Here is a 22,721-nt window from a genome sequence, read left to right as displayed (position 1 = left end):
ATTTCTTGGTTGTGAGCCTAGCCTTTAATGGCCGAGCCAACTCTCCACCCTGATCTTGTATGTTGCATGCATGCCAAACCAGCACGGTTTGGACAGTGTTACGAAGTTCTGCTGCCACCTTGAGATATTATCTGGCCGTCTTCCAGGGCAGCTGTAGTCTGTGTACCTTGGCAACTGAACCTGGGAAAATACTTCCTTAGGTGGTTGCTTTTGAGCAGAGGACCCCTTCAGCTGTATTCTTGTAGCGGGCCAACTGTGTTTGCGGCTATGGGGCTACAACACTTCACAACGATCCGAGGCAAAGGGCTAAAGATGTAAATGAAGACAAAGACAGCAGCTCATTCTTGCAAGGAGAATGGAGTTTGTATTAACAAGAGTGGAGACTTATATACCAGTGGCAGGCATGGTGGAAAACCACCAAGGTCAGAAGCCTATGTTCCCAGGGCCCTTCTGCAAAGGGTGGGGGAAAAACAGGAATTAGCATTTAGACAATAAACAGGAACTTGCACGCAGGCCCTACTGGGAGAAGGGGACTAGAAGTGTTTTGCTAGAAGCTTATAGTCACAAGCAGTCAACAGACACCAATGGGGGAAGGGTGCAACAAATCCCCCTTTTTTATATAATTAAAAAATGAGCATCTTGCTTAGGTTGCCCGGGACGTTTTTTTTTTTGTTTGTTTGTTTTGTTTTGTTTTGTTTTTGTTTTTTGTTTTTTCGAGACAGGGTTTCTCTGTGGCTGGAACTCACTTTGTAGACCAGGCTGGCCTCGAACTCACAGAGATCCGCCTGCCTCTGCCTCCCGAGTGCTGGGATTAAAGGTGTGTACCACCAATGCCCGGCTTGCCCAGGACGTTAACATCTGTTTTACCCATCATCGAGAAGTCTGTCCAGGCCTCACAAACCCTCTGTCTTAGGTTGGTAGCTGTCCCCCGGAACGTACCCGTCACTGATAACTCATTTGTCTTGCTGGCTAAACCAGGCCTGCACTGAGGGGTTGTCTGTTGACAAGGAAAGCATGATCTGCTTTGTAAGAAAATGGCTCTGGGCTTGTGGTCTTTCCATATGGCAAACTAGGGCTAAAGACTGAGTTGCCCAGGGTCATAATCCCGAGGGCTAGCAACCCACTCGTATCTTAAGTAATAGACCTGTCTGCTGCAGTCCTGTTAAGATGGGGGTCTCCCAAAAGGGAGGCACCCTGATCTCAGTTAGAATAGCCGATTAAGTCCATTTGTTAATTAAGATTTAAAGTGCGCAATTGTAATTAGTATAAATTTGGGAACTTAATGTAGAGGCATCCTCCCCTGGGGGTTTATCCTGCATGCCTGCCGTGGCAACAGGCTAACAGATAGGGAAGCCAAAAACTGCAGCCACTGTGATGTCAAAGTCACTCCCGTGTCCTGTGAGGATGAGCTGGTTCTCTCCTGAGTGTTCCACTGGAATAGGCATGACACCTGGAACACGGACCACCAAGGCTGATATTTCACCATCCCAACAGCTTCTCAAGCGGCATTCCTGGAGGAAATAATTAAGCATTTGTCCCGAGGGAGTGTTATTGAATATAGCAAATGTCCAAGCCGACAAATCCATCCTGAGGGCTGCCTTTCCTAGGTTACGGTTGAGGCTGATTAAAGCTGGATACTCCTGACACTGAAGACCCGCCAGCATCAGGACAGGTGGGTTCCTCATTAAAGCCTAATGAGTCTATTGGTGGCTGATGAGTATCAGCAGGAACAGAGTGCACTCAACGCTCTGGAACCCAAATTGAGTACTCACCATCCTGTGGGAATACACAAACAGACACCTGGGCCCACACCAAAACTGGATCTGGTCCTTTCCAAAGACCAAGGTTAGGTCTTCCCATTTAACTAGAGGTTTTTGCTGTACAGCAGACTGCCAATGACGATCTGCTGCAGAGTTGTCAGAAGCATCCACAATTAAAAATTTTAAGATAGAGAGGATAAATAATAGAGTAGAGTGAGGGGAGCAGAGGTGGCCCTCAAGATCCCCCTTCTTTAGCTAAATAGGCTTTTAGAGTGCAATGAGCATGTTTCACAATAGCCTGCCCTCAGGGGTTGTAAGGAATTCCAGTTTTGGGGGAAACATGAAAATCTAGACAGAAGTGATTGAAACCTCTGCTGACATAGGCGGGGCCATTTCAGTCTTAATTTGTTTTGGGTCCCCCAGGTAAGCAAAAGCCTGTAAACAGTGGCTCTTAACATCTTTCACTTTTTCACCAGAGTGGGCAGAGACGAATATCAGGTGGGAAAAAGTATCTACAGAAACATGGACAAATTGTAATTTACCAAAGGATGGCACATGCGTTACATCTATTTGCCAAATGTGGTTAGGCAAAAGTCCTCGAGGATTAACTCTCAAGTGAGGCACAGGAAGAAATTCTATACAAAGAGGGCAATCCTTAACTATTTGAACAGCCTGTTCTTAGGTAATCCCAGTATGAAAGTGTTAAGGACCCTGGGCTAAGATGAAAGTGTTTATGTAGGGATTGTGCTTTAGTGAGCCCTTGTAAAACCACACCAATTTGAGCATACCTGTCAGCCGTGCGATTTCCTTCGCTGAGGGGCCCTGGCAAAGGGGTGTGGGCCCTAAGATGTCCCACAAATACAGGTTCGCTCCGTTGCCATAGCAGACCTTGTACCTGTAATAAACTCTCTTGTATCCTAGAGATGGGCGCAACATAGGCAGCAATCTCCAAGGGTTGGACTGCTTCCGTGGGGAAGAGTTGTAGAGCAAGGGCCAGAGTTGAAAGTTCGGCCATTTGGGCAGAAGTTGTAGGATTTTTGGCTGTCTTAATGATCGGATAAGTCATGACTCCAGCTGTACCTTTAGAAGAACCATCTGTGAAAACCATTTGCCCCTTAGGAATAGGCTGAGAGACTACAATTTTTAGGAAAATCAAAGGATGCATTTTAAAAAAGGAAACCAAATTATTGGATGGGTAATGATTATCAACACAACTCTGAGTAACAGAGAGGAAAATGGCCCGGTCACAAGTATTATTTTGCAGCCACTCTATTTGTTGGCAGGACAAAGGAGTAACAACCTGACCTGGCTGCTTACCAAAGGTTTGTAAGGCAATTTTTTGTGCTTTAAACAGGAGTTCAACTATAGCTTGGGGGTAGGACACCACAGATTTAGAAAGGGAGGCTTGAGAATGAACCCAAAGAATGGGAATCTCTTGCCAAAAAAAACTCCTGTAGGAGCATGAGCAGTTTGTACCTTCTCCGTTGTCACCCACAAGCCAGCCAGTCCCAAAGTGGTCTGAAGATCCCCAAATGTGCAGCCAGAAGCCATTGAGGTCTGCATAAAGAACCTGCTCAGGAGTCAACGAGGACTCTGGGGAGGAGAAACACAGGGAGTTACGATATAGCCACCATAGGGGTAAGAAGTCCGGACCCTTTCTCCGGTAAGAGAAATATTTAGATTAGCGATTATGGCTTAAGTTCTTAAGTCAGAGCTAGCCAGTAAGAAACAAATAAACGGCCAACAGCTTCATAATTAAAAAAAAAAAAAAAGAACCTGCTGTCCCAGAGCATAGGCTCCCATGCCAGCAGGCACCTCCAAATTCCCACCAGGGAAACCGGCAGCCGTGCCATCTGGCCACCCGGTTCCCGGCACTCACCCCTCCAGGCCAAACAACCTCCCCCCAACTGCACAGCACGATATAATCACTGCCAAATACCAGGGGGGCAAACTAAGGCAGCAAAGGATTCAAAAATGGCCAGATTGAAAAGGCGGGAGGCCCACATGCCAAAACCGCCTTAGGATTACAGGCAGGGGGACGTGGCTTAAGGGAGCATTTTTTAAGCTTGTTTTTTAATTTGAGAATGCCCTTTTTTGTTGAGGCTTTTCGTGTTCCTCCGTCTCATGTCCTGAAGAAGAGGGAGAGGACTCAGAAGGGGAAACATTGGAAGCTTGAATTGATCTAACAGACTCTAGGTCTTGAGCCTCTGTGAAGGCATCCTTAGTTTTCCTGACCTGCTCCTTTACTACCGTATCATCACTAATAAGTGCGCCCTTACAAGACGCCACAGAGAAAAGACAACAATTGGTATGGCATTTGGCCCTTCGTTATGTAAAGTTCTTTGTGGGTCCACTCTAACCTGGTTCCAATCAAGGGAATTAAGATCACCAGAGACCAAAAACCAAGGGCTGACTTTATGTATAGTTTTCAAGAAGTTCTTAGCTGTCTTATGTCTGATAATTGTGCCCTGGCATTGTAACAATTGTATCAAATGGTCCTCCAACAGAGGGTAGGAACTAGCTGTACCCATACCTATTTGTACTCACTCCTAACCTTAATGAGAATGCTGGCTGGCTTTCTGTGGGGGTGGGCTCTCAGGAATTCCCTGACAATTTTGACCACGATGGGTCAAGCCAGGCCTGGAGCCTAACTTTAAACCACCCCTCTACGGGGACTGACCCATCATCTGGAGCCTAACTTTAAACCACCCCTCTAAGGGGGCTGACCCACTATCTGGGGCCTAACTCTGTACCCTTAACTCGGTACCCCTATCCAAATAACCCTCCTACCTTACTTGCTGGCCAGCATTCAAGTGTAATTCTTTAGCAGTTTCTCTTGTTTCTCGATCTCGGTGAGACCTCCATCTGTAGTAGGCCAACGGTGTTCGGTGTTCGCGGCTATGGGGCGACAACACTTCACAACGATCCGAGGTAAAGGGCTAAGGATGTAAATAAAGACAAAGACAGCGGCTCATTCTTACAAGGAGAATGGCGTTCATTTTAACAAGAGTGGAGACTTATATACCAAAGGCAGGCATGGTGGAAAACCATCAAGGTCAGAAGCCTATGTTCCCAGGGCCCTCCTGCAAAGGGTGGGCCAAAACAGGAATTAGCGTTTAGACAATAAGGATGGACAGAAACAGGAACTTGCACGCAGGCCTTACTGGGAAGAGTGGACAGAGGTGTTTAGCTAGAAGCTCCTAGACACAAGCTGGTCAGCAGACCCCCATGGGGGAAGGGTGCAACATGTTCTCAATTCTGATTCATTTTTCTTTTTTCTGACTTAAATAGTTCATTTTAAAAAAGAAAAGGAGCCGGGCGTTGGTGGCGCACACCTTTAATCCCAGCACTCGGGAGGCAGAGGCAGGCTGATCTCTGTGAGTTCGAGGCCAGCCTGGTCTACAGAGCAAGTTCCAGGACAGCCTCCAAAACAATACAGAGGAAACCCTGTCTCGAAAAACCAAAAAGAAAAAGAAAAAAAAATAAAAAAGAAAAGGGAGGTTATTTTTGCAGTGCCATGGTTGTAGGATAAAGAGGCAGCATTATTTCCTTTCCTTAATCAAGTTTGCCTTTTCTTCTGCACACAGGTAGCTAATGACACAAAAACAAGTCAGGGGACTCTCTCCAAATACTAGCAAATACCAAGTTGTATAGGCCACATATGTTATCACTCATGAATGTCTTTCTTTTAAAAATGTAAAAAAGAAAAAAAAAACATTTTAGTTTCCCCCATACAAAAAAAAAAAAAAAAAAAAAGACTGGGCCGAACTTGGCCTGTGAGTCTTCTAAGCCCTGGTGTAAAATATCCACGGTATCTTGTTAGAGAAATTGTTCTCTTGAAGCTTTTGATAGCTGTTGCCCAAAGTCCAGTAACGAGGGACTTTCTTTACAGCTGGCTGTGGCTATGACAGAAAGGACTGGAGAGTCTCTGCTCACCCTTGACGCTCCCTCCCGGTCTGTCTACTCCCTCGTTTCGTAAGTTCTGTTTCTTTTTTTTTTTTTTTTTTTTTGGTTTTTTCGAGACAGGGTTTCTCTGTGGCTTTGGAGGCTGTCCTGGAACTCGCTCTGTAGACCAGCCTGGCCTCGAACTCACAGAGATGCGCCTGCCTCTGCCTCCCAAGTGCTGGGATTAAAGGCATGCGCCACCACCGCCCGGCGTAAGTTCTGTTTCTTAAATGCATTTTCATTTTCACAAGCAGGAACTTTTCAGACGTTAGCTCTTGCCCTAAAAGCAGCTTTCCCGTTATCATAGTGAAGCGGTCAAGGTTTCTCCTGGGCTGTGCTCATTTCCCTAACAGCTATGACAACTTTCTCCCTAGCCTCCTGTCTGCAGCCTTCAACGTGTCCACGTGATTGCCTTTCCAAGAGCAGACTCCTCGTACGATTTCGCTCCCATCGCTGGTCTTTCTCCCTGAGAGCAGCAATCAAGACTGAAATGTCTTTTTGTAAACAAATTAGTCTGTTGCTTTTGAATTCAGCCTCATTTAAGTTGCCAAGACAGATTTTTCTTTTTAAACAGAACGTAACCCATGGGCCTCTGCTCCAGTTCTGGTAGTCTTTGTTCTCCCTCTGAATCTCTTTGTTTTTCGAGACAGGGTTTCTCTGTGGCTTTGGAGGCTGTCCTGGAACTCGCTTGGTAGTCCAGGCTGGTCTCGAACTCACAGAGATCCGCCTGCCTCTGCCTCCCGAGTGCTGGGATTAAAGGCGTGCGCCACCAACGCCCGGCCTTTCTGTGCCTTTTTAATCAGTCCACGGTGCCGTCAGCATTTACGGTGGTGTGTAGCTGGAAGTCCTTTCTCTGGCCCGTCTGGCCCGGCTCGACCGGTGTATCTCCTACCTGCCAGTCCCTGCAGCCGCTTATGAAATAATCATTTAGAGGCTTCATGTTAACTATAATTGTTTTGCCAATGGCTCAGGCTTCTTACTGGCTAGTTCTATGTATAAATGAACCCTTTTCTAATAATCTATGTATCACCACGTGCCCCGTGGCTTACGGCCAATGCTCTGGCATCTTGTTCCTCTGGCAGTTCCCCGACTGCCTTCTTTCTCCTTGTCTCTCTGCTTGGCTCTCCCGTCTAGCTACATTTGACCCTGCCATAGGCCGAGGCAGCTTCTTTATTAACCAATGGTAACAAAACATATTCATAGCACACAGAGGGGCACCCACATCAGTGGGGATAACAAGGAATAATTCAAACAGTGTTTAGTGGGCTGGAGAGATGGCTCAGCGGTTAAGAGTACTGACTGGGGCTGGGCGTTGGTGGCGCACGCCTTTAATCCCAGCACTCGGGAGGCAGAGGCGGGCGGATCTCTGTGAGTTCGAGGCCAGCCTGGTCTACAGACAGAGCTCCAGGACAGCCTCCAAAACAATACAGAGAAACCCTGTCTCGAAAAACCGGAAAAAAAAAAAAGGAGTACTGACTGCTCTTCCAGAGGATCTGGGTTCAACTCCCCGCACCCACATGGCAGCTCACAGCTGTCTGTAACTCCAGTTCCAGGGGACCCAACACCCATGGCAAAATACTAGTGCACATAAAATGTGCATAAAACACCACACACACACACACACACACACACACACACACACACACACACACACAACCCCTCCTTGGTTAAAACATGCTAGAAATGTCTTTCACAGACATGCCCAGAGTTTTCTGAGTGGTTCTGAATCCAGCCCAGTTGGCAATGAAAGCTGATCATCACGAATCATAATAAAAATAGAAAGGCAAATAGCCTGGTGTGGTGGCAAATGCCTTTAATTGCAGCACTTGGGGATCAAATCTCTGTGAATTTGAGGCCAGCCTGGGCTACATAGTGAGTTCCAGGACAGCCAAGGCTATGTGGAGAGACCTTGTCTCAAACAAACGCAAAGGTGGAAAAGAGAAAGGAATACTAATATTCTCTTTGACATAGATGCAAAATCTCCTAGACAGAAGATTAGCAAACAGAACCAGACAGCAATTAGAGTATTCTAGTGAGCATGGACACATGGGATTAATTTCAGGGATGCAAGGATGTTTCAACATAAGCAACAGAGTAGACATGGCAGGACACGTTGACAGAATGAACGACAGCACTGTAAGATCATCTCAATAGATGCGGAAAGGCACTTGATAGTAAAGGAATGAGCAAGGACTAGTGAGATGGTTTAATGGGCAGAGGCATTTTCCACACGAGCCTGATGACCTGAGTTTGTTCCCCAGAAGCCACGTGAAAAGAGAACCAACTCTCAGAGCTCTGAACCATTCGGAAGGCAGCAAGAATATGAGAAAAAGATATTAAACTTCGGGAAAAGAGGAAGGCCCAACCTGACAAAAGTTGAATAAGTTTCTGCACACTAACAATGAAAGCCTGGAATCTGAAATATGATTGCACCAGAAAAAGTTAAAATTCGTTAGTAAATCTAACAGAATAAGTAGAAGATTTGTATTCTGAGAAATTTCAAAATACTGGTGAAATCAAGATCTAAATAAATGGAAAGATAATGTTCATGATTGGGGCACTCAATATTGTCACAAGAAAAGGCCAGTTCCAAAATGGACTATATTAATATTAAGATTCTTTTGTATTCTTAGGAATATTAAAAGCTAAGTCACAGAGAAGGGGGGATATTTGCAAATCATAACCAGCAAACAGTTTATGTTCAGAATGTATGGAGAATCCATACAGATCAGTTACACAGACAATGAAATACATTGGGAAAGGAACTTAGTGAGTCTGAAATCACAAGAAAGAGATCCAAACAGCCAATAAACACATGAAAACGTGTCCGACCTCGCTGACAAAGAGGCAAACTGAAACCGAGGTCAGGGTCTGGAGAGATGGTTCAGCCCCTGAGAGCAGTGGCTGCCCCTGCAGAGGGGTCAGGGTTAGCTCGCAGCACCCACATGGTGGCTCACAGCCCTCTGAACTCCACTTCAGCGCATCTGGAGTCTTCTGCAGAATGCTGGGGACTCCTGCCCACACGCCGTGCACAGTCGTGTACTCAGACATGCATATGCAAAAACATAAAATATTCAGAACCTCGGATCCATACCGCTACACTTTTAGAAAGCATTGGCATAGCTCTGAAGTGGTCATAAAGGTCGTACATATTGTGCAAGTTCAAATTAGTGCCTTAGTTTTGAAAGATATTGACAGCATCTCAATCTTAATCCAGTAACCTGGGAAATTAACAGCTAGGAACTTCAGCCGGGCGTTGGTGATGCACACCTTTAATCCCAGCACTCAGAAGACAGAGGCAGGGGGATCTCTGTGAGTTCCAGGCCAGCCTGGTCTACAGAGAAAGTTCCAGGACAGCCTCCAAAACAATACAGGGAAACCCTGTCTCAAAAAAACCAAAACCAAAAACAAACCAAACAAACAAACAAAAAACCAGCTAGGAACTTCACGATACTTTTCAAAGAAATTGTGTACATGCACAAAATACATTAAAGTAAAAACAACCCAAATGTTTGTGGATAAGTATATTTTCATATAACTCAGTAGCATGTCACATTGAAAATGAATTGTAGTTAATTGGGCCAAGAAGCCATTAATTGAAATTAGACAATCACAGAACAAGACAAACACGGTTCTATTTACAAGGAATTCAATCACAAAATAGCCTGTGACATTAGAAGCCAAATAGTCACTAGCTTTCGAGAAGCGTTTGGGAGGGATCACAGAGAGGGTCTCTGCAACGCTGGAATGTTCTTGCTGAAGACTTTGCCTGGCTTCACCCGAAGATTGTAAGGGTGTATTTATTTGAGGTGATTTAATGAGCTATATACATTTATGGTTTGTTTACTTATTAATACAGTATCTTATTTTAATCAGATATTTGGAAAAATAGACTCGTGGATCACTTCAGAACAGTTGTCTATAAGGAAACTGAAGGAATGGAAAATGAGTATCAGGCATGTGGATGGCGGGGCAGATAAAGCACCCTGACGAGTGGACAGCACGGAGCCTGTGCTAGAGACAGCTCTACTGTTGTGCGGTGGCTAATGTGAGCACCGGACACACAGGTCCCCTTTATAAGTTACACTAAACAAATGTCCGGCTCCTCCGTTACGCTTCTCACATTTCAAGTGCTCAGTAGCCTCATGAGGTCAATAGCTCCATTGTCTACCACAGGCAAAGGACAGAAAGTGTCCATCACAGGACGTTCTGCTGGGCAACATGGGCGAACATGGTTGCATTCTGGAAAAGAATTATAGAAAGACCATAAAAGGATTCCGGAAGTCACCAGCGTTGCAGGTGTGCGTGTAGGAAACAGACTAACGTGTTACAAAACCCAGAAAGTGCTGTGCAAGCTAAGACAGTTTCAGTGAGGAAACATTGGTGTCTGAGGATTCAGAGAAGGAGCTAGAACCAGGTAGCAGGTCGGTGGAGAATTTAGAGCAGACCCTGTGCACGTCCGGGTCAGATCATCCAGGCCAGAGTGTGAAGGAATAAAGTCAGAAACTTCCAGAAAAACCTCTTCTTAGCTGGACACAGTAAGCCATTTGCCCTGTGCCCTGGCTGGCGGAGCCCAGACAAGTCAGAGGGTCGGGTCCCCGGGTCTGGAAAGGTGTGGCCTGCCTCAGATATAAGGAGAGGCCCAAAAGTTCAGGCGTGTGCACCCTTTGCTTGGGCTCAGAAGAAAGCCACCATTGGCAGGATGGATATGGTTTCTTTGACCATAAGGAAGTGTCCCTCTGGGTTATTTCCGGGGTTGTTAGTGAGATTCCTGAGAATATAAATAATCTGGGGCAGGGAACAGGAGTGTGTCATAATACACACATATGCAAGTGCACACACACACACACACACACACACACACACACACACACACACACTTGAACCCTGAAAGGAGTAACAGACACAAGGGCTTGCCAAGTTACAGTATTCCTACAACTTGCTCCGCCCACCCTATTTCTGAGGTCTCCATCCGCAGAGGGCAGTGACCAAAGCGGCAGGTGTTTCTCTTTGGTTTCAGTCAGGGGAGACATTAAGGCTTAGAGGAGTGTGCAGAAAGGGGGTCAGGCTTATCTCTGAAAAGTCACCCTAATGTTTCCCTCCTCACATCTCATCTCCCTGAGTGCCTCAAGGGAGAAGAGAGGTAACCACACCGAGTAGTTTGACATCCTAGTTGGCAGTCACTTTCTTCCTTGCAAGTCCTGATGCCCTCTCTTCCCACTCCACATCTCCCTCAGGGACGTGGTCATGTTCTCTCCCAGCTCTCAGAGGGGTTCCCTGACGATACCCTGTCCTCCCAAAGTCCTCCTTCTGCATGGCTCCCGCCCTACTCACTCCCACCCACCCGTCCCCCTGTTTCTCATTATCTCTGGCTTTAATCCAGCCTCCTGTTTACTCACTTGACTTTCCTGGTTGATTTGAGGGCCCTATCAGTACCAAAGCTTTATCTTCCCCCCCCTGAAAACCTGTCATAGGTGGTTAGATGGGATGTCACAGCTCTAGAGAGAGAAGATCCCCCACCCTCCCAGGCTGCACAGAAGTCCAGGCCTCGGTGATAAGGGAGGAGGACTTGGGAGGGGGGTGTTGACAGAGGACTCTAGGCTTTGCAGCTGCTGTTTGCTGAGGAGACTCCTCAGGAAACAGTGATCTCCACAGCAGGGATCAGAAGAGTATGGCATGGGTCAGGTCAGTCCCATTAGACATCCTGACTCCAGCCCAGAAAACCCACACTACCCTGCCTTTCTCTGTGCCACCTGGTCCCCGTGCCTCACCTCAGTCCAATTGTAGGGTAACAGAGAGGAACAGAGTCACTCAAAACCTGTCCAGCCGGTCCTTTCCAAGAGTACAGAAGAAAGAAAGACAGACAGACAGACAGAAAGAAAGAAGGAAAGAAAGAAAGAAAGAAAGAGAGAGAGAGAAAAAAAAGAAAAAAGACAGACAGAAAGGAAGAAAGAGAGAAAGAAAGAAAGGATAACAAAACCACATAAAGCAAAAATCCCAAACCAAATAATTCTCCAGGAAGTGAAATCGTCATGGTCTTGTGGAATCAGGAAATAGAGACCTCTGGCCTTTGTCACACAAAGCCTGAGCTCCAGCACCCCCCACTGTACCCCTCTCTGCTACAAGTAGATAAAGAGCACCTCCGAACATCAAGGGGCCCATCAAAGCTAGTTTTCCACGTTTCCACCTCATAGGTGAGAAACCCAGGAGACCCCGATGGGCTTGGGGTAAGGATGTTATGATACATGTCACAGGCCTGGGTGGAGGCCTCAGAGCCCTGCCCGTCCCCAGACCTCTGCCCTCCACTGGTGACTCAAAGATGGCTAGGAATCAAGGCTCAGCTTGGGACTGCAAGGACCTAGGACCCGGATATGGGTCCTTTACTGTTGTTTCTGGCAGGGGTCAAAGAAATTAACCTGGCCAGTGAGCCAGCAAACATGACCAGTTACCACCTCCCATCTCAATTTCAAACCCTGCCCACTACGCTAACCCTGCCCAGGGACCCAGGGTCTAGCATACTGCTCCCCAGCTGTCTCCATAGGGCGACGCCCTTCCAGGGTTGAATTGATCCATAGGTTCCTGGGGTGTGACCACCAGCTGTTCTCACATGGCTCTCAGAACACAGGCTGCACACTCACCCTCCACCCTTGGCAGGTCTTCAGGGCTCCCCATTCCACCTGGTCTGAGATCAGCATCCTCCTCCAGGAAGTTGGCACCATGTGCTTGTCAGGTGACCCAGGGTGTGGCCAAAGGAGCCAGGACTCTCCACTATATAGCCAAGCTTGCAATCTGGTCCTGCAGCTCCGGGACCCGCAGGTGAGAAGGGCTGGGTTCCCTGCAGAAGGGGGACAGCTAATGCCCTAGTCTGGACCCAGGTTCTAGACCGCTTCATTTACTTTCCTCTTCAAACCCCTGGGTATCCAATTCCCCATCCATTACCCTTGGCCCTGACCTCCTCCCTCATGCCTAGCCTCACCCCCACCCCAAACCCCTCTGTTCCTATCTATTCAACTGCCCTTCCCGCTTGAGCCCTCCTTACACCCAGGGGACCCTTGTCCTTGAGACTGTCCCCTTCTGTCCTATCTGCAATGGTCTCCAACAGGACAGCTTTTTCTGACCTTCCTCTCTCCCAGCTGCAGGCATGGGATCCCCGTGGAGCTTGTGGGCCCTCTGGGCTGGAGCAACCCTCCTGTGGGGTAAGTCATATCAAGCACCCGTTCCTGTCTGGGAAAACTCTGCTTGCCTGGGTCAGCACCCTCAAGTTCTGTCCCCTCACAGTGCCACCTCACAGTGCCACCCCCTGGGGCTATCTTAGATGAAACAGAGGCTAGCTGAAATTTGAGAGGCCCTTAGGTAGTGGAAGAAATGGGATATAGTTCATTCATGCCTCTCTCTCTCTCTCTCTCTCTCTCTCTCTCTCACACACACACACACACACACACACACACACACACACACACACACGGAGAAGCCCACCACCACCATATAGTTCTCACAGACGCTCTGTCCACACTTCTACAATCGCTGTCCGCCTTCACCCCGTCACATAAATCCCCTAGTCGTATTAAGACAGACACCACACAGATTGGGTGGAAATTTCATTTAGAACTTTAGTCAAACAGCTTTTCTTGAAAAAAAAAAATGTGAAAGGCTCCAACCTTTCGTATTGACAACCAGCAAAAGCTGTTCCCGGGGGGAGCACGAGCTCCAGGTCCGCAGTCGCCGCCTGGACTGCCTCACACACGTCTGGTCCTCGTCTGCTGCTTTTGAGCTCAAGAGCCCTGTGCAAGGTGCCCAGGCGCTGGGCAGCAAAGCCGGGAGGGTTACAGATGACCGGGCACGGCAGGAGTAGGGAAGGGACCAGGAGCAAGGGGAGCATTGTCTCAAGAGGGTCTCAGGCCCAGGTCAGAGGGTTGGGTTTGTAATGGGAGGAACAGGTAACGGACCCACGACTGCGTTTTCTCAAGGGTTGACCCAGGAGGCCACAGTGGACCCCGGGAACACTGGTGGGGAAGAGTTCCTCACGGCCTTCCTGCAGAACTCCCAGCCCGGGTACAGCACTGCCTCTCTCCACCTCTTCATCTCCAGTCTGTCAGAGAGCACCGCCTCTGTCACCATCCTCAGCCAGGCCGATGCCACCTCACAGAAGGTCGCAGTGAAGCCCGGGGAGTCAGTCATGGTCAACATCAATGCCAAAGCAGAGATGAGTGGCAGCAGCACTTTCCAGCGTGCCATAGTGGTCCGCTCTGACCGCCGCATCTCTGTGCAGGCGTTAAATGCTAAGCCTGGAACGGCAGAGCTAACACTGCTCTGGCCCGTCGGAGCCCTGGGCACAGAATACTTTGTGCTCACACCCCCTGGCATCTCTTCCCAGTATGTAAAGGAGTTTGCTGTGGTGGCTGGCAGAGCGGGGGCCTCAGTCACTGTCAGCTTGAAGGCAGCGGTGACATTCCAGGGCACTTTCCATCCAGCTGGTAGTACCTTAAGTGTGACTCTGGAGCCCTACGAGGTAGCCCAGTTACAGAGCACGGCAGATCTCTCCGGGTCACGGGTCACAGCCAACAGCCCAGTGGCAGTTCTTTCTGGCCACAGTTGTGCCCAGAAGCACACAGACTGCAACCATTTGGTGGAGCAGCTGCTCCCCACGTCTGCTTGGGGGACCCACTATGTGGTCCCCCCTCTGGCCTCCCAGTCCCGCTATGATCTAGCCTATGTTGTAGCCAGCCAGACCACAAAACTGACATACAATCACGGCGGCACCGTTGGTTCCAGAGGCCTCCGGATGGGCGACGTGGTCGAGTTCGAGGTCCGGCCAACCCGGCCACTGTATCTGTCTGCGGACGTGGGCATCCAGGTTGCGCTGTTTGGCACAGGGGCCATAAAGGACCAAGTGACCTATGACCCTTACCTGGTCCTGATCCCAGATGTGGCAGCCTACTGCTCTGCCTATGTGATCAAGAGTATGCCAGGCACTGAGGGCGTGGCACTGGTGGTTGCCCCGACAAAGGCCACCGGTGAGCTGACCGTGGATGGGCAGGCCCTGGGGGCCAAGCTCACCTGGGTGGCCGTGCCAGGCAGTGAGTTCTCCTATGCAGAAGTGGATCTTGGCACCGCTGACAAGATTCACACAGCTGAGGCTGCCGCCAGCTTTGGGCTGCTCACTTTCGGGCTGGCCCAGGCTGTGGGCTATGGGACATCAGCTGCCTGTGGACAGAGTGAGTGATGGGAAATGACCCCTGGCCTGGGCCCTCTGGCCACGCCTTCCTACCTTTCCCCTCTGGCTTCCTGGCTCGGTTAATCTTTCTGTCTCACCTCTGTCCTCCCTTAGCTTCTGTCAGCCCCTCCCCTACCTCTACAGCAAGCGATCCTAACTACTTACCAACATGAGTGACCCCAGAACAACTACGGGCAGCACTGCATCAGGAAGCCCCTACCATGCGCTCTATTGGTTTGTGGGGAGGCTGTGGTCCTCTGGGGAGACCCAGGGAGCTGAAATAGAAGGACCTTTGGGAAGGCGCTGGTCGGTATTTTGATACCTTAGAAACTACTAGAGCTACACCCGTTGCTAACTGCAATGCTCATGAGATCCTCAATAGTAACCATGACGACCCGGGATGGGGCGTCTCTGCTCTCCAGCCGCCCTGGGTGCTTCATGTGCTTGGCATAGTTAAGGGACAGGATCTGGCCCTGTGTGTGACCTCGGGCTCAGCCCATTTAGAAGATGCCACCGGGCAGTTCTGGTGTTGTGAGGACACAGGGCCAGAGCCAGAGGGCCTGGGTTAACCCAACTGTGCCTGTGTGACCTCCAGCCTGTCACTGCACCTCTCCAGGCCTCAGAGTCTGTGGCTGTGACAGGGACAATGCCTGACGCTCCCACCCCCACGACAGGACTGTGCTGAGAGTGGAGCAAATGGGTGAATGGGATGTCCTTAGATCACCTTGTGGGGAAAGATCAGGGCGGGGCAGGGTGAGCTGATGCTGGGGCATGGGGGGGGCAGAAGGAGAGAGTCCTTGCGGGCTGGGGGCTGACCAGGAAGGGCTGTTTCTTCCCAGATCGTCTTCAGACTGGGAACCTAGACCCAAGGCTTTCTCATCCTGACAAAAATGCCACCCCACTTCAAGGGGGCACTCACAGCATGTGTGTATCTGTACGTATACACACCCAGGCATACATGTGTGTTTCTGTGTGTGAGCTGGTATTTACACTCAGGCATGCATGTGTGTATCTGTGTGTAAGCAGGTTTGCACACCCAGGCATGCATGTGTGTAAGCAGGTATGACACCCAGGCATACATGTGTGTATGCAACTACGCACACCCCAGAAAACATGTGTAGCGGCCAAAGCTCAAAGTCAGGCATCTTCTTCTGATCCTTCCCATCCTGTCTGTTTGTTTTTGAGATTCTGAACCTGGGGCTCTCAATCAGCTAAACTGGCTGAGCAGCTGCCCCTGGGATCTGCCTGTCACTGCCGGCCAGTCTCACTGAGCTAACACACTTGCCACCGAGCCTAGCTTTCACCTGGGGCTGGAATCTGGACTCATGTCCTCCTGCTCACACGGCAAGCTCCTCCCACATCCCACTGACCCATCTCCCGCTTCCTATCCTCTGGCCACTCCAGCCACATGGGAAGACGGGGAAGAGGGAAATGGAATATGATTGTGCCAGTGGTCGCTCCTGGTCCCTCTTCACGACCTGCCGTGCTTCTGGGCCAAGCCGTGCTAAACAGTGAGATCAGAAACCCTGGGGTGTGAGGAAACCCAGAGAATCCCTCTCCACGAGGCTGCAAACCTCAGTTTCCATGCCTGTAGAATGGGTGGCCGCGAGCCCACTGCCCACAGTCCACACTGAAGGAGGCCCCAGGTTTCTGTCCTCGTAAGCATTTCTAACTCTATCTCTCTTCCTCCGCAGCTCGGCTCTCCCCAGCAGAGGCATCCTGCCAAGGCGTTCAGTGTACATCTGGACAGCGCTGCCAGATGGTGAGCGGGAAGGCCAGGTGTGTGGCAGAGTCCACAGCTGTGTGCCGCGCCCAGGGTGATCCCCATTACACAACCTTCGATGGCCGTCGCTATGACATGATGGGCACCTGCTCCTACACCATGGCTGAGCTGAATGGAGAGGACGAGACCCTGCCAGCCTTCAGTGTGGAGGCCAAAAACGAGCACCGGGGCAGCCTCCAAGTCTCCTACGTGGGCTTGGTCACCGTCCACGCCTACAGCCACTCTGTGACACTGGTTCGTGGGGAAACTGGCTTCTCCCGGGTGAGTGTTCAGAGCCACCAGTCAAAAAACAGCCCAAGCCCTGCTGTCAAACCCCAAACTCAAGGCCTTTTAGGGGTGAGGTGGTAGGAAACTAACTGGTGAGATTTGGAAACCGTCCCCTTACCAACTCCACTTCTAGAAACGTCGAGGACGTTTAGTGACTAGTTAGGAAGAAAACAATCGGACGCTATTTGGAAAAGCAAAAGGGACCAAAAGAAAATGGAAAAAGAAATGATCCAATCGTCCCATAGCTGGGGGGGGGGTCTCTGGCGTAACATCACCACCGTTGGTGATCGTGTGCTGGCCCAGATGTGCTTCTCGGCACATTCTGTGTTTCGTGCTTACAGGATCCCTTTGAGGCGCCGCTGTACCGTGAGGCCCGAGAGCTAGGTCCTCCTGGGTAGCAGCTGGGAAGGAAGCATGCAGGCTCCCTGCAGGGCTCCGTGCTGTCTGGTGAACACGCTGTTGCACTCTCAGAGCAAGCAGCAGTTAGATATCTTCCCTCCCTACGGTGCCACCATGGGATGGTGAGGTCTCTCTCTACACAAGCCCAAGTCACTGTTCAGGTTGAGAGTCCCTTATCTTCAGGCCAAAGATGTCTCAGATTTTCAGCTTTTTACAACTTTGGGATATTTGCTTGTACATACTGTGATGGGACCCAAGCCCAAATACAAAATTCGTTTAGGTTCCATGCATTCTTAACAAAAAACGCCTGAAGATATTTTTATACACTGTTTTCAGTGCACACAATTTTTTATCTTATTAATCTTTCTGGTATCGGGGTCTGAACCCATGTGTAACATCCTCTTAATGCTCAAAAAGTGTCAGATTCGTTTTAGCATTTCAGATTTTAGATGTTTGAGCCAAGGGTATATAATGTATACAGGGAACATTGTATACCACCCCCTGCGTAGACTCTAATAAGCATTTTAAATGATTTTTCGTTTATCTCAGATCCCCATCTGTACATCAGATTGATAGTCTCTCTCTCTCTCTCTCTTTTTTTTTTTTTTTTGGTTTTTCAAGACAGGGTTTCTCTGTATTGTTTTGGAGGCTGTCCTGGAACTAGCTCTGTAGACCAGGCTGGTCTCGAACTAACAGAGATCTGCCTGCCTCTGCCTCCCAAGTGCTGGGATTAAAGGCGTGTGCCACCAACGCCCGGTGACAGTCTCGTTTTTTATGTGCTTGAAAGTCACAAAAATGACTTCAACATATATATCATTAGTTAGAATGCAATGTTTAAATGATTTTGCTTAATTTTCAGATAAATCTATAAATATCAAAACTCATTGCTGGGCCTGATGGGACAGGCCTAAATCCAAGCTACGCAAGAGGCCAATCCTAAATTCAAGGCCAGCCTGGGCAACTCAGTGAGTGAAAAACGAAGGAAAGACAGAACATGAGTCAGTGGTACAATGCCCAGATCGACTCTGCACATGAGGGGCTGCGTGCAGTCAGGGGCGAATCACTTGCCCAGCAGGCCCTAGTTGCTGTTTTAATGTTTATTTTAGTCAGAATCTCGCTATGTAGCTCTGCCTGGCCTGGAACTCACGGTGTCGACCAGGATGGCCTGAACCTCATAGAGACCTGACTGCCTCTGCCTCCTGAGTGTGCTATCACACCTGGAAAGCCCCCGTTTCAATCCACAGTAACGCACGTCTCTCCTCAAAATCAAAATCACACACGGAAGTGTACCCTTCAACTGAGTCTTGACAAATGTGTAACAAACCCCCCACTGGGATAGAGAATATTTTTGTCCCCTTGGGTGTTTCTCTCCAGCATCTGTGCAGACAGTCTTCAAGCGGTGTCTCAGGCATATGACTGTCCTGATTTTTTCCCTCAGATTAGTCGTGCCTCCCAGTGAGTGGGAGGCAGAGACAGGTACCTCTGTGAGCTTAAGGCCAGCCTCGTGTACATAGTGAGTATAGAGCTCACGAAGAATTCATAAAAGGGCATATTATAAAACTTTTTTTTTGGTTTTTCTTTCTTTCTTTTTTTTTTTTTTTTTTTTTTTTTTTTTTTGGTTTTTCGAGACAGGGTTTCTCTGTGGCTTTGGAGGCTGTCCTGGAACTCACTTTGTAGACCAGGCTGGCCTCGAACTCACAGAGATCCGCCTGCCTCTGCCTCCTGAGTGCTGGGATTAAAGGCGTGTGCCACCAACGCCCGGCTGGCATATTATAAAACTTACAATTCTGCATATGACATCAGGGTTTTTTTTTTCTCCTCCACACAACAAACTGCGTCTGTCAGCCCTTTTTAAAAATACTGAATTTTTGTAATGTTACTGTTGAACTCCAGACATTGCAAATGCTAGCTGAGTGCCGTGCTGCTGGGCGACATTCCGGCTGTCTTCATTTCATTTTGAGACAGGGCTCACTGGGTTGAGCAGCTGGCCTCACACTTGCAAGCCTCCTGCCTCTTCCAGAATAGCTGGGGTTCTCATTGGCCCTTCCAGACTTGACTCAACTGTCCTTCCTCTGGGGTGCCTCCCGTAGCTGGCAGAGTTAAGTGTGGCCTTTTCTCAGGGCTTTCAGCCCCCTGCAGAGCCTGCCTGCCCAGTCCTGACCCCTCATCTTGCCCTGGTTGCTGATGCTCTCCCACTGCGCCCCCCCCCGTGGTCCCCAGCTCAGGGCCAGGAAACAGTGAGGCCATTTCATTGCACTTGGCAGAGGCTAGGTGTGGGTCAGAAACGCTTCTGAAGTGAGGACAGCAAGGAGCTTGCTTCTTAGAGAAGGGGGAGGCATTCGGGAACTTGTGCCACGTTGTACACAGCTCAGAATGTGCCAACACCTCTGTTATAGCTGCCCCCGGGCTCAGGTCTTACTATGTTGATTGACACGCCACGGCGATGGTTTAATGAGACTGACGGCCTGCGGCAGATTTTGTCATCGTCTTGGCAGTTGCTGGTCTTGACTAGTTCTGCTGCAGCCTTTTGTCTCTGCCTCATGAACACGAGTCCTGCTTGTTTCCCTGCTCCCTGCAGCTGCCCCTTGCTGCCACCAGACCTGGCAGGTTCCTTCCTCACACCGGCTTCAGGCTGGTAGCGAGCCTGCTGTTCTGTCAGGCACTGTGGGAGAAGCTGGAGACAGAGCCTCGAGGCGGCCTTCTAGTGGCTCAGAGAGACGGAGAACGTGGGAGACCAGTACTTTGTGGGAGAAGGCTAGATGCCCTCAGGACTGGAAGACAGGGGAGGGGGGCCACAGGAAAGGTGATGGGGGTGGCCTCACGAGTCAGTGACACCTCAGCAGACATTAGCAGGGGATGGGGGTCTTCATGCACATCTCCGGGAAGAACGCTGATTCAGCCGCTAGAGGTGCAAGGTCAAGCGTCCCTAGGCTCAGCTGGGAAGGACAAGGAAGGAAGGCGTCTTGTGTGACCAGAGCTGGGGACATGAGGGCTGAAGGGGAGATGATACAGGCTCTGACCTCTGCCGCCCCTCTGCAGATCGACAATCAGCGCTCCCGCCTCCCGGCCTCCCTGAGTGAGGGTCGCCTGCGTGTGTACCAGAGCGGGACACGGGGTGTCATAGAGCTGGACTTTGGACTGGTGGTCACCTATGACTGGGATGGCCAGCTGACCCTGAGCCTGCCCAAGCGCTTCCAAAACCAGGTGTGGGGGCTGTGTGGGAACTATAACGGAGACCCCGCAGACGACTTCCTCACGCCCGACGGGGAGCAGGCTCCAGATGCCTTGGAGTTTGCAAACAGCTGGAAGCTGGATGATGGGGACTACCTGTGTGATGATGGCTGCCACGGCACGTGTCCCTCCTGCACTGCGGGCCAGACCCAGCACTACAAGGGAGACCGGCTCTGTGGCTTGCTGACTCTGTCCACAGGCCCCTTCTCTGCCTGCCATGAATTGCTGGACCCCAAATCTTTCCTGGAGGATTGTGTGTTTGACCTGTGCGTGACCGGAGGGGAGCGTGTCAGCCTGTGCCGGAGCCTTAGCGCCTATGCCCAGGCTTGCGCCGAACTGGGTGTCTCTGTCGGAAGCTGGAGGTCACAGACCAACTGCCGTGAGTAGCACCTGGCGTGGGAAGTCCTCAGTGAGGGCAGGGAACCCCCTTGCATTTGCTCAAAAGCTGAGTCATTGTGATTCAGCCTGATGCTGGGCAATGCCAAAGACACGGTTGGCCCAGACAACCGAGCTTTGCTCGAGTTAGCCAGTCTAGGGTTGGGACAGACACATCACTGGATAGGGAGGGTTTGGGGTGATCGTGGGTTGAGATGGAAAAGGCACAGGCATGGGTGGGGGGGTGACAGGGATGGGCCAGGGAGATGATGAAGGAAACCCCAGGGCCTGCTTCCCCCAACAAGATGGAGCCACGGGAGCTTGGGGGTGAGGTGTGTGGTCTGATCCTGCATCCGAAGTCCCTCTGGCTGCTGTGAGGAGCAGATTTGGTACAGGGGGCCAGGACACCAGGCAGGAGGCTGCTATGGTTCATGGGCTGTGGAGACAGACTCTGAGAAGGCTCAGACCATGAAAGTCACAGGAGTTGCCCCCCGACTGGTTGTCCGGGGATGGGATGGGGGAGGCCAATGGGGCCTGAGCATCAGGAAGGTGTGAATGCCATTAAATGAGGGGCGTGGAGCTCTGAGGAAGCAGCACTGTCTGGGGGAGCCCCACCATAGCATGACACAACCTCTGCCCTTCCACAGCCCTGTCCTGTCCAGCCAACAGCTGCTATGACCCTTGCAGCCCTGCCTGCCCAGCCTCCTGCAACTCAGAAGCCGCACCCGCCAACTGCTCTGAGCGCCCCTGTGTGGAGGGCTGCGTGTGCCTTCCAGGCTTCGTGGCCAGCGGTGGCGACTGTGTGCCTGTGTCATCCTGTGGCTGCACCTACCAGGGCCGCCCCCTGGCGCCGGGGCAGGAGGTGTTTGCGGACGACCTATGCCGTCAGCGCTGCACCTGTGATGGGGCCACCCAGAAGGTGATCTGTAGGGACACATCAGGGTGCCCTTCTGGCGAGCGCTGCCGGGTGCTGAACGGCCTCCTGGGTTGCTACCCAGACAACTTCGCCAGCTGCCAGGCATCTGGAGACCCGCACTACGTGACCTTCGACGGAAGGCGCTTTGATTTTATGGGGACTTGCGCATACCTGCTGGTGGGCTCGTGCGGCCAGGACGCCGCGCTGCCTGACTTTAAGGTGCTGGTGGAAAATGAGCATCGAGGCAGCCAGACCGTGAGCTACACGAGAGCTGTGCGCGTGGTGGCGCACGGCGTGGAGGTGGCGGTGCGCAGGCAGTACCCGGGCAGAGTGATGGTGAGCCCACGGGGCAGGGAACCGGGAGGGGCGGCTGCCGTGGGGCGGAAGGGGAGTATTAGAAAAACCTTGTGATTCCGGGGGAGATGCAGGGGCCAGGCACCACTGCCGCTTCTCAGCTCTGTCTGTGAAGCCTTTGCATTTTTCTCTGAGAAAGGTTGGAATAACGGAGGTTTCAACCTGGAGCCCAGCAGCAGCCACTGGCTGGGCGGTAGTGGAGCGCTGATGAACTCATGCCTGCCTGGTCTTTAAAAGAAGCCTTGGTGCCCACAAAGCGCCCAGTAGGTGTTGGTGGTCGCTGTGTGTCTTCTGACGCTTCAGAGATGTAGACTTGTACATTTTCTGGAAGATGATGGTCCTTGAGCACAGTGACATGTGGAATGCCGGTATCTGGGTGCGTGTGCGTGTTAGAGGGTAGCCCAGATCACATGTGCATGTTAGAGGGTAGTCCAGATCCTCATCCGGCCTCTAGGAGCGAGATGGAGCAGCACTTAC

General features: G+C 50.6%; 1 protein-coding gene and 1 long non-coding RNA gene across 3 annotated transcripts in view; one reads left to right on the top strand and one right to left on the bottom strand.

Annotated features, from left to right (window-relative positions):
• Positions 1–729: 729 nt before the first annotated feature.
• On the bottom strand, positions 730–12,395 carry LOC121135520. Its single transcript, XR_005872631.1, has 3 exons — positions 12,344–12,395; positions 4,551–4,699; positions 730–3,353 (listed from the first exon to the last, which is right to left on the bottom strand). It is a non-coding gene; the product is annotated as an uncharacterized LOC121135520 (long non-coding RNA).
• Positions 12,396–12,829: 434 nt separating this feature from the next.
• The window catches only part of LOC101830927 (IgGFc-binding protein), a 37,953-nt gene continuing 28,061 nt past the window's right edge, over positions 12,830–22,721 (top strand). Inside the window, exons 1-5 of one of the 2 annotated variants that reach the window (XM_040734562.1) lie at positions 12,832–12,901; positions 13,673–14,920; positions 16,614–16,963; positions 20,408–20,978; positions 21,622–22,226. In XM_040734562.1, the coding sequence (XP_040590496.1) occupies positions 12,847–12,901; positions 13,673–14,920; positions 16,614–16,963; positions 20,408–20,978; positions 21,622–22,226 (2,829 nt within the window). In that variant the 5' untranslated portion in view covers positions 12,832–12,846. Of the gene's footprint in view, positions 12,902–13,672; positions 14,921–16,613; positions 16,964–20,407; positions 20,979–21,621; positions 22,227–22,721 lie in introns of both variants that reach the window. The other variant, XM_040734563.1, reaches the window with a different exon arrangement.

The sequence above is a fragment of the Mesocricetus auratus genome, unplaced genomic scaffold, assembly GCF_017639785.1.
Source record: "Mesocricetus auratus isolate SY011 unplaced genomic scaffold, BCM_Maur_2.0 Super-Scaffold_100038, whole genome shotgun sequence".
NCBI lineage: Eukaryota > Metazoa > Chordata > Mammalia > Rodentia > Cricetidae > Mesocricetus > Mesocricetus auratus.
This window is presented reverse-complemented; position numbering and strand designations above follow the sequence as displayed.